The 13,968-nt window shown below is 37.0% G+C and overlaps 3 protein-coding genes across 4 annotated transcripts in view; 1 reads left to right on the forward strand and 2 right to left on the reverse strand.

Annotated features, from left to right (window-relative positions):
• Positions 1-1,185: 1,185 nt before the first annotated feature.
• On the forward strand, positions 1,186-4,714 carry LOC145238794 (chitobiosyldiphosphodolichol beta-mannosyltransferase-like). Of its 2 annotated transcripts, XM_080102059.1 has the most exons (12): positions 1,186-1,568; positions 1,769-1,846; positions 1,913-2,019; positions 2,147-2,295; positions 2,406-2,495; positions 2,650-2,716; positions 2,783-2,936; positions 3,104-3,142; positions 3,211-3,273; positions 3,400-3,510; positions 3,725-3,839; positions 4,397-4,714. In XM_080102059.1, the coding sequence occupies exons 1-12, from the start codon at positions 1,328-1,330 to the stop codon at positions 4,596-4,598; spliced, it is 1,416 nt and encodes a 471-aa protein (XP_079958185.1). In that variant the 5' UTR covers positions 1,186-1,327; the 3' UTR covers positions 4,599-4,714. The 2 variants fall into 2 exon arrangements, with proteins under 2 accessions (XP_079958185.1, XP_079958186.1); XM_080102060.1 differs by lacking the exon at positions 3,211-3,273.
• Positions 4,698-8,722, reverse strand: LOC145238795 (WW domain-binding protein 2-like). The gene is made up of 6 exons (XM_080102061.1): positions 8,493-8,722; positions 7,909-8,017; positions 6,989-7,127; positions 6,515-6,607; positions 5,717-5,956; positions 4,698-5,277 (listed from the first exon to the last, which is right to left on the reverse strand). The coding sequence occupies exons 1-6, from the start codon at positions 8,543-8,545 to the stop codon at positions 5,174-5,176; spliced, it is 738 nt and encodes a 245-aa protein (XP_079958187.1). The 5' UTR covers positions 8,546-8,722; the 3' UTR covers positions 4,698-5,173.
• Positions 8,723-9,266: 544 nt separating this feature from the next.
• Positions 9,267-13,968, reverse strand: part of LOC145202733 (protein Wnt-3a-like) — a 31,074-nt gene continuing 26,372 nt past the window's right edge. The window contains exons 6-7 of the mRNA XM_080075780.1: positions 13,677-13,895; positions 9,267-10,356 (exon numbers count right to left, since the gene is read on the reverse strand). Of these exons, the coding sequence (XP_079931906.1) occupies positions 9,883-10,356; positions 13,677-13,895 (693 nt within the window). The 3' untranslated portion in view covers positions 9,267-9,882. The remainder of the gene's footprint in view (positions 10,357-13,676; positions 13,896-13,968) is intronic.

The raw sequence follows: 13,968 nt of genomic DNA on the forward strand, positions 1-13,968 counted from the left end.
GCCTTGGCGGACCGGATTGTGACCCACGGGCCGCCCGTTGCACAGACTTTATACTAGACCCCTTCAGTTCGAACTCAAGTATTCCTGCTAATAAATAGAAAATAAGTGGAAAGATGGTTTTGTTGCAAGAAGTTTATTTTTTATTGGCCACATATTCGTGGGGAAAACGGCTTAGGTAGATTTGACGTAACCATTATATCAGCCAGGCAAAACCAATTTATTGCGGAACTTCGGAACTACTTTACTTGTCACACATAAGCAAATTGCAAAAAAGAGTTAAACCAGTCTCTAGTAGTGGTTTATAAAAACTTTTTAATGCGGTTCACTATATTTTGTGATAAACTTGAGGTATTATCTATTGAAAGATGGAAAAATATTAGCTGTCAATAATAATGCCACATCTTAAAATTCGGGTTTCAGAAAACGTTATTTCAAACCAAAATGCTTGTTGTTTATGATGGCAAAAATAAAATGACACTCCACTTCTTTTAATTGACTCGTCCATGGAACGAAAGGAGTGAAAGCAATTTCAAATTTGCTGGCTAAACACATCCACTTCATATCTGGTAGTGGTTTTACGAAACTACACGCTAAGTTAGCGCAACCAAATTTTGTGGTCAGCTTCGACCAACGTAAACGCGGAGCACAAAGTGCATTCCCAGACACAACACCCACAATAAGTTAGATCTCGTCACATCGCTTGCAAATTAACCAGGAATGTATCTATCTTCGGACTTAAAACTGTTTCTGTACAATAGAGTGTAACATCTTAATACCATTGACAAACTTGAGAAACATTACAGACTTGAGAAAAACATTGCTAACAAACAAGTTTGATGGCTATGTTATGTTAAAACGCGCAAAGGCATCCTAAATCTTTCACGTCCCTCCCCCAGGTAAGACAAATCGCAAACGACGAGATCTGGGCCACGCAAAACCAATGAACCGGTTGTGACGTACTAACACAACTGAAGCGTGTCCATGCTGATGTGGCGAAAAAACACATGTTTACTGTGTTTTTAATGTCTTTGTTACACAAAAATAAACATTTCAGTTTCAATGCCAACCTATTTTGAGTAAATGTAAAGTAATAGTATGATTTTTTGGTTTAAATAGGCACTTTATATTAATTGCATGTACAATCACGTGACTTTGTTTCCGCACTCTTCGAAACGGTAAACAATAATACACGTTGACTCATTGGCATTTTTGCTTTTGGACTTCGTTGTTGGCAATCTAGTTGCAATTTGCCGATAATTAACAACAGTCTGTTTTAATTTAACACAGAACCATTTTGTGTTACAAGTTCTTCAAGTGGAACTGAACTATGAACGATTATTTTCTTACTGAAATAAACTACTGGATACTAACTCCAGTCAGTCTATTTTTCCGGGCAGTGTTGATTCTGATTGTGTGCACCACTTTTCGTCGTCTATGGGTTTACAAGAAAAAGCGAAATCGCGTTTGTGTGGTTGTACTTGGCGATGTTGGAAGAAGCCCAAGAATGTCATACCATTCATTATCATTAGCACATCATGGATTCAATGTAAATTTAGTTGGATATTGTGGTACGTTTGTTTTCAACCCAAAATATTCACTACACATTCTTTGCAAATTGGTTTCTCAAAGCATCTCTTGTATATAATGAAGTAGATGTACACCCAATTGCAACCAAGTTTTAAAATCAAGGCTCACATTGTTTATTGAAGTTGTTGTGCATAATTAGATATGACAGATTTTTCTTGAACAAACTTTTATCACATTTTAGAATCCACTCCTCATAAACAGATTTTGGACTCCGAGAAGATAGAGCTTGGAGCATTAACACCTTGTCCAACAATTGGAGGTTAATACATGTATATAAGATCAATACGGTTACATGTAAACTTAATAAGTAAGAGTGTGTTAACAGGAATCCCAAGATTGGCTTCATATGTCTTTAAAGTTGTGTTCCAAAGTCTAAATTTGCTTTGGGTGATGGCGTGGAGAGTTGATGCCTCTGAATTCATTCTTGTGCAGGTTGTTATGTGAAATAGAATATTTTACAATCTTTTTCATATCCCCAGTGCTTGGACTTCACTTTAAAAAATTGATGGTGGTTGAAATATCAATGCATTTGTATTTTTACCTGACCTTTTACATTCAGAATCCTCCTTGCATTCCAACTCTTGCAGTGTGTCTTATAATGAGTGTGTTCAATGGAAGCAAACTGGTTATTGATTGGCACAATTATGGATATTCAATCCTTGCTTTGTCCCTAAACAAAAACCATTTACTTGTAAAAATCGCCAAACGGTAAGTATTTGTGATCATTGATTTGCATCACTAACACAAAACAGAAAAGTTCTTCAGTTGTAGCCAAAATGGGATTAGTTTCCTAGACAAACATGTGTAATGTTTTGCAGGTATGAAGAAATATTTGGGCAACTTTCATCTGGAAATCTTTGTGTTACCAATGCAATGAAGAATGATTTAAAAAAGCGATGGCATATATGGTAAGTTTCATAAACCTGACTGTTTCAGACACTGCCTTTCAAACACCTCCAAAATGTTAACAAATGTAAACTGCAATCAATAAAAAGCAATACTTGCTGGTCAATTAAACAGATTGCTTTTGCCCAGTACTTGGTAACACATTCTGTTTTGCAGTGCGGAAGTGATGCATGATAGACCAAGTGCAAGATTTAAGCAACTGACCAATGAAGAAAAGCACCAAGTAGACAGAATTTAATTGTAATTTTTTAGTCCTGTTTGTGTTTTAATGAAAATATTTTATTTAAAGCTCTTTACAAAGCTGATGAAGACCCACCCGCAGTTTTCCGCTTTAAGGAAGAGTGATGAACAGCAAACAAGATTTACAGTCGTTAATAGCGATGGCAGCGTATCATTTAAACATGACCGCCCTGCATTGATCATTAGCAGTACAAGTTGGACAGGTGAGATTTTGACATTTATCACCTTGTTTTCCATTCAAGTTCGCTAATAAAATCAGTGACAAAACTTTTGTAACCTGTGTGGAATATATTTGACTAACAGTAACTACTCAATTCCGCAGTAACAATGAGCTCTGACATCCTAACACTTTTCAATATTTTGTTTTCAGATGATGAAGATTTTTCTGTCCTACTACATGCATTGCAAAGTAAGTACCAACTTAAAATCGGTGGTTGTTGCATACGTATAAATTTAATGGGGTTGACCTTTTCACAGTGTATGAAGATTATGTTTGTGGTGAAAATGGCGACCTACCTGACTTACTATGTGCCATTACAGGTATTAAGTTTGTAGCATTTGCTCTTAAATGAACCCAAAAATGACAACAGACGTTAAGGAAATTGTTTGTCGTCGGACAAGTGAACATAACCAATACAATGAACAATCCATTATTTTTATGGATAGGTAAAGGACCCAACAAATCTTATTACCAGAAGATAATTGCTTCCAAGAACTGGAAACATGTACAAGTTATAACACCTTGGCTTGAAGCGGAGGATTATCCAAAACTACTTGGTACAGTGTTTAGGATTTTATCCAATGCTTTACTTTGTAAATACCCAGGCTTGCATTTTGTTTGAAAAGCAGTTGGTTCTTTTGACACATTATAACTGCTGAATTTTTTACCTCGATTTGAAGTGCCATAACCAAATTCGGCAGAGTTTGCAAGCTTTAAATTAATATAGTGGCAGTACAAATTATATTGTTGATGTTATGTTGTTGACTTCAGCTTGTGGAGATCTTGGTGTCAGCTTGCATACATCATCCAGTGGTTTGGATTTACCCATGAAAGTGGTGGATATGTTTGGTTGCTGTTTACCGGTTGCAGCTATAAATTTTTCATGGTAAGCTATGCCACATGAACTTTTTATCTGTAATTTAGGGGTATGTGCGTGACAAGCAACATGTGCTCCCTTGTCATTATTGAGTATGTTTCGAAAACCTGACAGTGGTCAAGCTTTGACAATTTAAAACAAGGCATACATTATTTGACCACTGCCAAGAAAAAAAGAAGGCTGTAGACCAGGGATGGGCAATCTTTGTTACTGTAGGGCCAATCATGAATGTCAAAATTGGATCGCGGGCCACACATGTGCATAACACAAAGTGATTTTGCTTTGTTTCTTACCAAATATGCTCAACTACAAGTATAATTCGTATTTGATTCAAGCCACATTTTGCCAGATCGCAGAAAACTAGCGCCAGGCGCATTAATCAGCTCAAAAATATGTAATATTGAACTCGTTTGCCAGTATTTTTGAAATCCAAGCATCTTTGCGGGCCGCACAACCTTTAATGAAGGGCCGCATGCGGCCCGCAGGTTGCCCACCCCTGCTGTAGACAGATTATAATATTTAATCATTAAAGGGAACACCTTCTAATAGTCTGGCCTTTTTTACAGTTTGAATGAGCTTGTCCAGGAAGGGGTAAATGGGTTTGTTTTTGAAGATTCCCTTGAACTATGTGAGCAATTCCAACAGGCATTTGCTGATTTTCCGCACAATCAAGATCTGCTTAATAAATTTCGAAGCAACATTAAACAATTTCGTGAAAGGACATGGAATAATGCTTGGGACGAAATTGTTTTACCCTTGTTTAAATGAAACAAAATTCTTGCTGTTTTGTGTGTCCACTATGCAGTTAAAAGAACAATGTTCTAAGTGCTATTTCACCTTACCTTTGGAAACATTACTACAATAAAATGATTATCATACATGTACTTTACAAATTGCACAATAAGCGATGAATACAAACACAGTTGGAACAAGTTAGAAATGCAACACATGTTACACAAATCTGTAGTTCTATTTATTGTAAAAAATTGAAACCAAGGTTCGCCTGTTACTACTAAAATTATGCTGATGAGCAAATAGTTTTAAAATGCTAAAATTCATGGGGGTGTGTGGTTAGCACCAGTGTGGTATAGTCACTAAATTATTTTAACTATACTTTTAACCAAAGACTGAGGTGCCAACCAACGTTTCACAGTTTCACACCTGAAACCTTGGTTGGCACCTCTGTGTTTGGTCAGTTATGATTTTGATGCTAGTACCACCAGCAATCAATATTACAACATAGAAATTATACTCATGCACACCAATGTATTTTTTTAATGGAAAGAAATGTAATAAGATATCTGTACAATAGTTTGAAGATCAGTTGTGATAATATCCCATATTTATTGATCCTTCTTTGCAATATCATCATACTTAGGTGGAGCCTGTGCTGGTGTGTCATAGCCTGGTGGCAAACTAGATTGTGATGCTTCCATGGCTTTTCTTCCTGTAATTGCAACAAAATAGTCAAGTTTACACTGCACAGCAATTAAAGTTGCACCCACCGATAAACCAAATTATCAAGTCATAAAATAATTATACGTTTTTGACTGAATTTACACTTTCTTACTGCAACTGGCCAGTTTTATCTTGCTAACACACCTTTTCTAAATCTACACTATTTCTTTTGAGGGATAAAACAGCCATTCACCAAGCATATAAGCTGCTTGGAACTGAACTAAGTAGAACACTGGCAGTTCTAGGTCATTTTAATATATATAATTTATGTTCCATTTACTAAATAATGCTCATAAGGGACCTGTCTGTAAACAAAATATTCGCCTGATATTTGTATTTTATATCCTTTTCAAATAAATAATATTTTTCACATGATACCTTTCTACCGATTACAATCCATTAAAACAATATTATATTATGTAACTTACTTTCATCAGGGTTCATGTTAGCATAACCTTGTTGGGGGTAAGCTGGTGGGTTAGCAGGACCAGTGGCCTGCTGCGGGTACATAGGTGGGGCAGTTGGGGGGTACATATGGGGTGGGGCAGCTCCTCCGTTTTGTGCTGGGAAGTAGTATGCATTGGATGAACCAGCAACAGGAGCACCAGGCACTGAAGCAGTTGGGTAAACTACAGTAGTGGTTTGGACTTGATACATTGGCTGGGGAGCTGCAAATACAATATTGGTTAGTCATAACCGCAATACAGTTGCCAATTTTGGTTGTTTATCCTCAAAGCTGAGGGTTGAATTGTACAACATTGGTGCACAATGATTTCTTCGTTGATGGCTGCATCACATTGGGTCTTATTTTACTAGTGACTGTCATTGTGTCTATGTTTTGGTTTATACACTGCAGTAGTTTGAAAATAGGATATTTTTCTCAAATCCATGTAAGCCCAGATTGATGTCAACCTAATAGACCTTGTAAGCAAAACTGATTATGACATACTATTTGTATTGTTATGCTTGTTGCCTGTTTATTTACCATTGTCCGCATGTGTCTACAATAAAGCTGACATACATCTACTCACCAATATATTTCCCCTAATCATTTAAAAACTAAAAACTTAGCAGTAATGGAGACAAAGTATATATATAGGTTATGGCTATGCTATACATTCTGACAGCCAAATAAACCATAAACCACATCAAGATTAATCTTTTCCAACAATGAGGTTAGTTTTGGTTTAACACACACAAAAAATGTTTTTAATTAAATCACTTACGTTTTGTTGCCAGTTTTACTAGTTGCTGTCCAATATCTATTGCTCCACCACTTTTAAACGTAATTTCAAAAAATGCAGAACCTTCCCAGCCACCTACAAAACATTCATACAGTTATTTTCATGTGGCCTACTGCAATCACTGCTACACCTTGTTTATGACTTAAATTGTGTTTGACAATATCTATTGATGCTACTTTCTTAAGTTGTAATGAAAATTTAAATTCACATTTGCATATTTATAATAGCAAAGTGCTCAAATAAATACAACTTTTCCATTTACAGTTTAAAAAGTACGTAAATATTGGCATAGAAACACATAAATGAATTTAATGTTTCAGTACCATGTTGGCATGACAATTGGACAAGCACTGTCGTAATGTTAGTGTACAAAATATCATAGTCATAAATTTGGTAAACCTAGATTTATTGTGTTTTTTTTCATATAAAATTTCCTCTCGATAACACAATACTTACCATTTTTCTCGGCCACAATTTTTCCTTGAAGAAAGTTAGCACCGAACACAGGTTGCTTGATTTCAAAATCCTTTATTTGCCGAAAAGGCATGCTCAACTCCTGCATCATGTCACTGCTCTTGCTGTTCTTGAAAATTAACTAAACAAATGCAACCAGGTTGTTAAATATGTCTTGGTATAGATAAGTTTTAGGTAACATTACCAAGACTAGAGTTCATACATTTTGTCGAATGCACCAAAACCCTTTGTTAACAGCTTGCATTTTAAATGGGAATGTATATAATGGGGATAACATAATTATCGACCCCAATATTTTACAAAGATATATGTATACTAGAGATTAACGGTAACTGCCTTTTTGTCATCGGACCGCAAATAAATGGCACCTTTGTAATTATGTTATTTTTGCTTAGCTAAAGGGTGACAAGCATTGCCCAATCACTGATTGGTTTCAAGACAAGTTGACTTCTTTGATGTGGTTTTCAATAGTTTCATTTTTACCTCGATATGTGTATGTACGTATACAAAAACACGAACCACAATTTGTTGGCAATTTGTCACACAATCACCTACTGCTTGCATTATAAACAATGTTGGAGTCCTTTGACTTTAAAAAGGTATAAATTTATGCCCTTTACAGTGAATAAAATATCGGCTTTAAATATCGGTTCATTTCTAATCAGTATAGGCCTTAAAACCCAAATCAAACTTTTTTTAGGATGTAAATGGCTTCATCATGGAAGTTTGTATTGCATGTGGCGGCAGGCATAGATTTCTAAGGTGACACGTCACAATGTTTAGTTGGAATCAATTGAAACAATAGCATGTTTCTAAAACCTGGTACGGACACCTCTAATTTTTTGCACAAATCAATGCCTGGTTGTGGTGTGATCTATTAATAATAGATAATTTAAAATTACTCTATAATTGGTGAGATAAACATTTCCAGTTTTCGATCCTTTCATGTGTTCATTTGAGTGGGTAAACTTCTTGAATGTGACATTAACATTTTCTTCTTGCCGGATAATCCTTGAAAATAAAACCAGAATGAATAAAATTCCAGTCAAACACTAAATTGTAGTTATTTTGACATATATAGCCATAAACATATATAATATACTTATTTAGTATGCAAAACATTTCTGTATCGCAAATTTCAGGTTTACGTCATCATGTTTAAAAAGGTAACATGTTTACAAAAGCCATCAAAATGTACTTGCTCAGAAACAGTGTAGGTTTAGGTGCATCAACAAATTCTTTTATAGTTCAAAATCAAATCCTGTATGAGCACAGAACATATTTTTGCTGTATGATCAGGTTTTTAAATGTTTTTAGTCAATGCTCCCTAATGTTAAAAACAGTTGCAGGTTTCAGGACATTTTCAGTATTATATGTGACAGAAAACGATTAATTATGATGTATGATGATGTTAATCATTTTTCCATTAGCTAATAAAACTATGAAAAAATTTATAGTTTTTTTGAACAACACGAGCAACACTTACATTTCTCCAGGGCTCAGGAAAAGCTGTGTCCCAGTGCACTGATTCAAAGTCATGATTGCGTTGATTTCCACAAAATTCACAAATAACAAGCAAATTTTAACACTGCAAAGCAATCTTATAAGTCACACAAATGCTAATTATGACTTTTTGAATATCACTGACTTTTGCGAGTATAAATGGTTTCTTTTTAATTTTCAAAACTGTACCTAAGCACCTGGTAGCTGTTACACAATCGCATCAGGAAAGCAAACACAAATATTATGTTCCGCTTCGCTGGCTTTGTGATCATGTGAATGTTTGTCACGTGATTTATTGTCTCTTGTCGTTGTGCGTCATTTTTTAACACATATATGTTCCCAGTCCCAAGATGGATTTCAAAATGATAGGAAAAACTATATATTTCCAAACGTAATGTGGACAAATGCATTGTCTATTTTCTTTGCTCAGAACACTTTGCTTTAATTTTTTTGTCAGTTTTTAAACCTAGACTATTTACAGACTAGGCTAAACTCTAAACAACGATTCAAAGTTTACAGCATCCAGTTTAGCAAATTTCGGCTGTTTAATTCGGCAGATCGGGATGAAATAGTGGAACTTCATCTTAGCAATAAATCAAAACGAGATAAAATATGTCCCATTCTGCTATGCGAAATCAACTACTGATAACATACAAACCGTTGCAGAGTAGGCTAGGCTACTTCAAGAATCCAGCTGGTATGGTAAGATAAATGCTTTCACAAATCTTTCTGTCGGGCTAAAGATTTTAAATAAGAATGAGATCACATTTATTGCGAAACAATAATAATAAATAAATCAGTAAATCACGTCGCACAAACGGGAAACGTACACTTTCACATTTAAGTTGAACTGCTTCATCAATGCAAATAACAGCGTAGCCCACATTGGAAACATTGTGCATGATAGGGCTTTAATGGAGTGAAATGACATCGTAGCATATAGGTTTGTGTAAAGAAGTCAAGTAGGCTAATGCCCGCCTGCTGTTAACATGGTGTTGGGCGCTAAAGTTTGACAAGCGTTGTGTATGGAAAGGCCGTTTTGCACGGTGAGCAGACAATAAACAACATTCAAAACAGCATATTACTTTTTTTGCTCTGCACGTTGGAACTTTTGACCACAGAACGCTTACTTCATTTTACATTGGAGCCATGTTTGTTTACATCATACCACTAACCCCAATTCTCTTTAACACAATTGAAATATTTCAAGCACAAAACGGTGATATTGTTGGAAAGCGGCGTTGTTGCATCCGACGCCCACCATTAAAAACTGTCGAAAGAACTTTCTCTCAAGTCTCAAATTTCCGCTTTGTTACGTGAATTCTCCTCCCGTGGATTTAAACCTTTTCAACCGTAACTCAAGACGTTGCTCGTCACCTACATATCCACCCTGGGAATGTTATATCGCACACCTCACAGTTAAGGGTGCAGCACCACTGAAACACGCAATTGCAGGGCTTTTTAACCACCACAACTGTATCCTTGTAGCCCCGGTTGCAGCACAAATAATCACACGAACCGTTGCTGGCATCGGCCCCCTCGGTACACCATCGGTCTTTTGTCCCATAAGAACCGACGTCAAGGTTTTCGTCGCAATAATCCTGCTCCCTTTTGGCTGCGTAGACCAGAAATGTTTCGTTGAGTTTGTTTTTGCCTTTTCCCCGTGGCCGCAGCTTGGTCGTCCCCTTCCGAGTTCTGCCACGAACCAGCAGCGCATTATCGTAGCGCCCTTTCAGCTGTTGGCTGATCTCTCGCAACGGCCGCATGGTGTCCCAGCAAGCTATCAAGGTACAAGAACCGCTCAGACCGTGGCACTTACATTTTCGTGTAATACTTTTTGTCACCGCCTGTAACAAAACAAACAATAAAGTTACCATTTTTTACAGAAACCTTGAAAAGATAACATAAAAATTTGTATTTTTTCACCTGTGTCAATTTTGTGTTGTACATTTAAGCAAAATCCAACATTAGAAGAGTATTATTTTCTATAAAAATAAAAAAACGTGACAGAAAAACACGATAAACAGGACAAACAAGGCTGAATCCATTCTTAACTTATTTTTATTCAGAAAAGGTAACCGGGTTATGCAACGACGTTCTCTTGCCTAATCCACCAGGTTGGGCTACTAACAAAATAACTCACGACAGACAAAGGTTGATAAATACCGATGGATGATGTAATTAACATTTTGCGAATATTGAGTTCTTACGTTACTAAAATTTCCAATGCGCCCAGCAAACTTGAACGACCAGGTTGGGAATCCCCTAAACAAACACGACAGGTTCGAATAGAAATCGTACGAAAGTCGCACGAAACGAAACCGCAAGTGTGAAGCTGAAATGAAATTCAAGTCTGTACGTGTCAAACTCTGACGTACGGAAGCGGGTAGTACTTACCAAAAAGCTAAGCATGGGGCTAAATCAGCGACCCAACAAAAACAAGGTACATGTGTAGCTCAGTATTTGGTGTCTCCCAACTAATCTGTCATTTGGTGTAAAATCTGACAACGAGTGCACGAATCGTGATGAAACATTTGTGCGATTTCTATCTTCACCGCAACACGAGAGTATGACGTATTTGTAGCTTTCATTAACGTCAAGCGAGCAGAATTTGATCCGAGTGGTTTTGTTCGAATCCACAATTGACAGGCAGCTTTGCATTTCGCTGCGAGATTGACGTGGTGGCGATGTCAGAACGAATTTTAGTCACGTGGTTAGAACTTCGCTACAGTGAGTAAAGAGTATTCTAACTTTTTCAACAAATAGCCAGCATTTGCAGTGTGATTGAAATTTCAGCTTACTTCGCAAAATCTTGAACCATCTTCCAAAATAACTGTCTCATAAATATAATTTATCGTTTGAACACTATATAACAGCGGTTAGTTACGTTTTTTGTAACATTTGCTCATTTCCTAATGAAAAAATTATACGTTATTTCTTATTGAATGCCAAAGAAGCGATATCCAAACCAAACATCTGATATGTTTAATCTTTCTGAATTTAGTTTTTAATCCGAAAAGAAAATATTTTAAGGTTTTTCTTTGTCCTCGGAGGACAGTATATATTTCTTGAAAATAAAAGATACGTTTACCAATATCATGATGATGTGCCCATGTACTAGGCAAATCAAATTAGAATCGTACATCTGACATTGCACAATTTAAAGTATTTCCTTTTTAGTTGCGTTTAAAGTCTATTTTCCAATTTTTTAACCCATACTTGGCTCAATGCAGCTAATTGGAAAAGGCATAAACGTCTACAGGAAAATACTATCTAGATTTTTTTTGATATTGCCCTAATACAAAACATCAGGAGGTCAAACTTACAAAAAGAATGTTACGGGACGCAGAAACAAACTTCGAAAACCTCGCATGCGGACAAAAATTCGAAGGTAAAGAGAAAAGCCTTTGCGGAAATGTTACATCAGCAAAAGAGCGAGCAATCGTTTCCAGAAAAGGTAATCGTAATCTTGAAACAACACTGGTCAATATCCAAGCCAAGTCACTTAATTATCCACTTGCACAACGACCAAGCAGACGTCTAAGTTATTTTGCCAACCGCTGAGTCAATGTCTCCTTACCACAACCCAAGAAATTAGACCCAAGCAATGGTTGTCTTCATTCTCAAGACATCCAGTACACAAAAGACTTGTCGAACGGCAGACAACGAGGCTGAGGACTGGCGTGCGACACGAGAGGGGTTACTCGGGGTCATGGGGACTTGACCCCGGGTCAAGTACGCCTCGTTGTGTCACCTAACAGGGTTAAATCAATTTGGGCGTAATGCCCGACAATGTGGTGTCAATCCAGGCAGCTGCACGAAGACCGGGGGCGAAATGATGTTGCATTGGGGACGGTAGCGTCACGTGATAGTGGTAATATTACTCCCATGGATTGCAGTTTGAGGAAATTCCCACTGAATAGGATTTTATGTGAGATTGTGGTATGGTTTAAATTGCTGCGATGTTTCAGGGAGAAAGAGGTTTTAAGTAGAGATAAATCTTTGATTACAAGAAGGCGCCTGGGGGTCACAAACACGTTCAGCCAAGGAATTGCAAACAATTGGTCTTAAACATGTTTTTCACACAACATGATCATTACCATACATTTTCACACCAAATAAATAGGCAAGAATTTTTGTGAGTATACGTGTAGATTCGCCATATCTTACATGTTCCTTGTGCAAAATCGATATAAGGACCGGAATTGTTAGCAACAGCACAACGCACCGGTAAAACATACTGTCGTACACTGAGTATGGGCTATCTCCACGAAAAATGTGATAGTGTATTTATCAGTTGTTAAAAGCAAAAGTTGAACTGTATTTGCTCTATAAAAGTTTCCAGTGATGTGGGCAATATAACCTTGAAACAAAATCTTGACCTTCAAATCGTCGAGTGCTGTTTACGGCATTCACGTGATTCAGTTACAACCAATCAAAAGCTTCCCACGATAAATAACCCAAGATTTCCTAAAAGTCACGAAAACTAAAACCTAAACTTCAGGTAGTAATGCGTTCGTCATGGCCAAACGATCACAATGGGTAAGTTGTGTTGTTGGGGTTTGGTGCAACCATAAACGTTTCCAAATTATTCACCTTCATAAAGCATTTCTATAGTGTTTTTCACGCCGTCTTTTTGTTCGCAATAAAAGGGGTATTAGCTATAACCAATAGACACCAAATTCAGTTTATTATATTTACCATACCCATGGGCGCCGGCACGTAGGGGCAAGAGGAGGCACTTTTACAATATTTTCTCGAAAAACGTGATGACTGAAAAACGATAGTGCTCTAAGAAAGGAAGTTAGAATAGTCAAAAGAAATGTCTAAACAAGCGACTTTAACGATGTGTGCATTGTTTACGTATCTGGTGTCGTCTCCATAGCCTCGTTTTTATTCATTTTAAACGGAAAAAATAGGTCATAGTTGCGTGGCTGTGCGGGGATTTTTCATCGTTGACGCAATTCTACTGCATATATTTTATGCCATGTGTACATAATTACTTCATATAGTAATCTATCCCTGCAAGTGTGTATTTTTATGAATCTATCCCTGCAATGTGTAAATTTGAGCCCCCTGGAAAAATTTCTGCCGGCGCCCATGACCATACGAACTGGTATGCAAAATACAAAGCGTAGCAAAATGTATAAAATCCACTTTTTCTTACCACACGCCCTGCTTTGTAGTTGTGGCGATCAAGAGCTCCCAGCAAAGTTTTCCGGGTATCTTTGAAGAACTCGCTCGCCAAGGAGTCGCCCACATTAACATTGTCACTTAACCTTGCGTCATAATAAATCTTTCCCTTGTCTTCTTTCGGTCGCCTTGGTCGCTGGGAACGCACAGGCGGTGGTTCGAATCCCGAGTTGGGAAGAAACATTCCATTTTTCTGTTTCGACAGAAAACATGAATTCACTTTAACGAAGTACAAGGTAATTTACCGACAATTTAAATCCGAGCAA

The sequence above is a fragment of the Phallusia mammillata genome, chromosome 7, assembly GCF_965637545.1.
Source record: "Phallusia mammillata chromosome 7, kaPhaMamm4.hap1.1, whole genome shotgun sequence".
In the NCBI taxonomy this organism is placed as follows: Eukaryota; Metazoa; Chordata; class Ascidiacea; order Phlebobranchia; family Ascidiidae; genus Phallusia; species Phallusia mammillata.

Bases quoted from the DNA above. Each gene is read 5' to 3' on its own strand.
- LOC145238794 (XM_080102059.1), top strand. From the start codon at position 1,328: ATGAACGATTATTTTCTTACTGAAATAAACTACTGGATACTAACTCCA. The intron at 3,143-3,210 runs GTAAGTACCAAC...ACCTTTTCACAG, and splicing joins CCTACTACATGCATTGCAAA to TGTATGAAGATTATGTTTGT. The intron at 3,511-3,724 runs GTACAGTGTTTA...TGTTGACTTCAG, and splicing joins GGATTATCCAAAACTACTTG to CTTGTGGAGATCTTGGTGTC.
- LOC145238795 (XM_080102061.1), bottom strand. From the start codon at position 8,545: ATGACTTTGAATCAGTGCACTGGGACACAGCTTTTCCTGAGCCCTGGA. The intron at 8,018-8,492 runs GTAAGTGTTGCT...TTTATTTTCAAG, and splicing joins TTCCTGAGCCCTGGAGAAAT to GATTATCCGGCAAGAAGAAA. The intron at 5,957-6,514 runs GTAAGTGATTTA...TTGTATTTGCAG, and splicing joins AGTAAAACTGGCAACAAAAC to CTCCCCAGCCAATGTATCAA.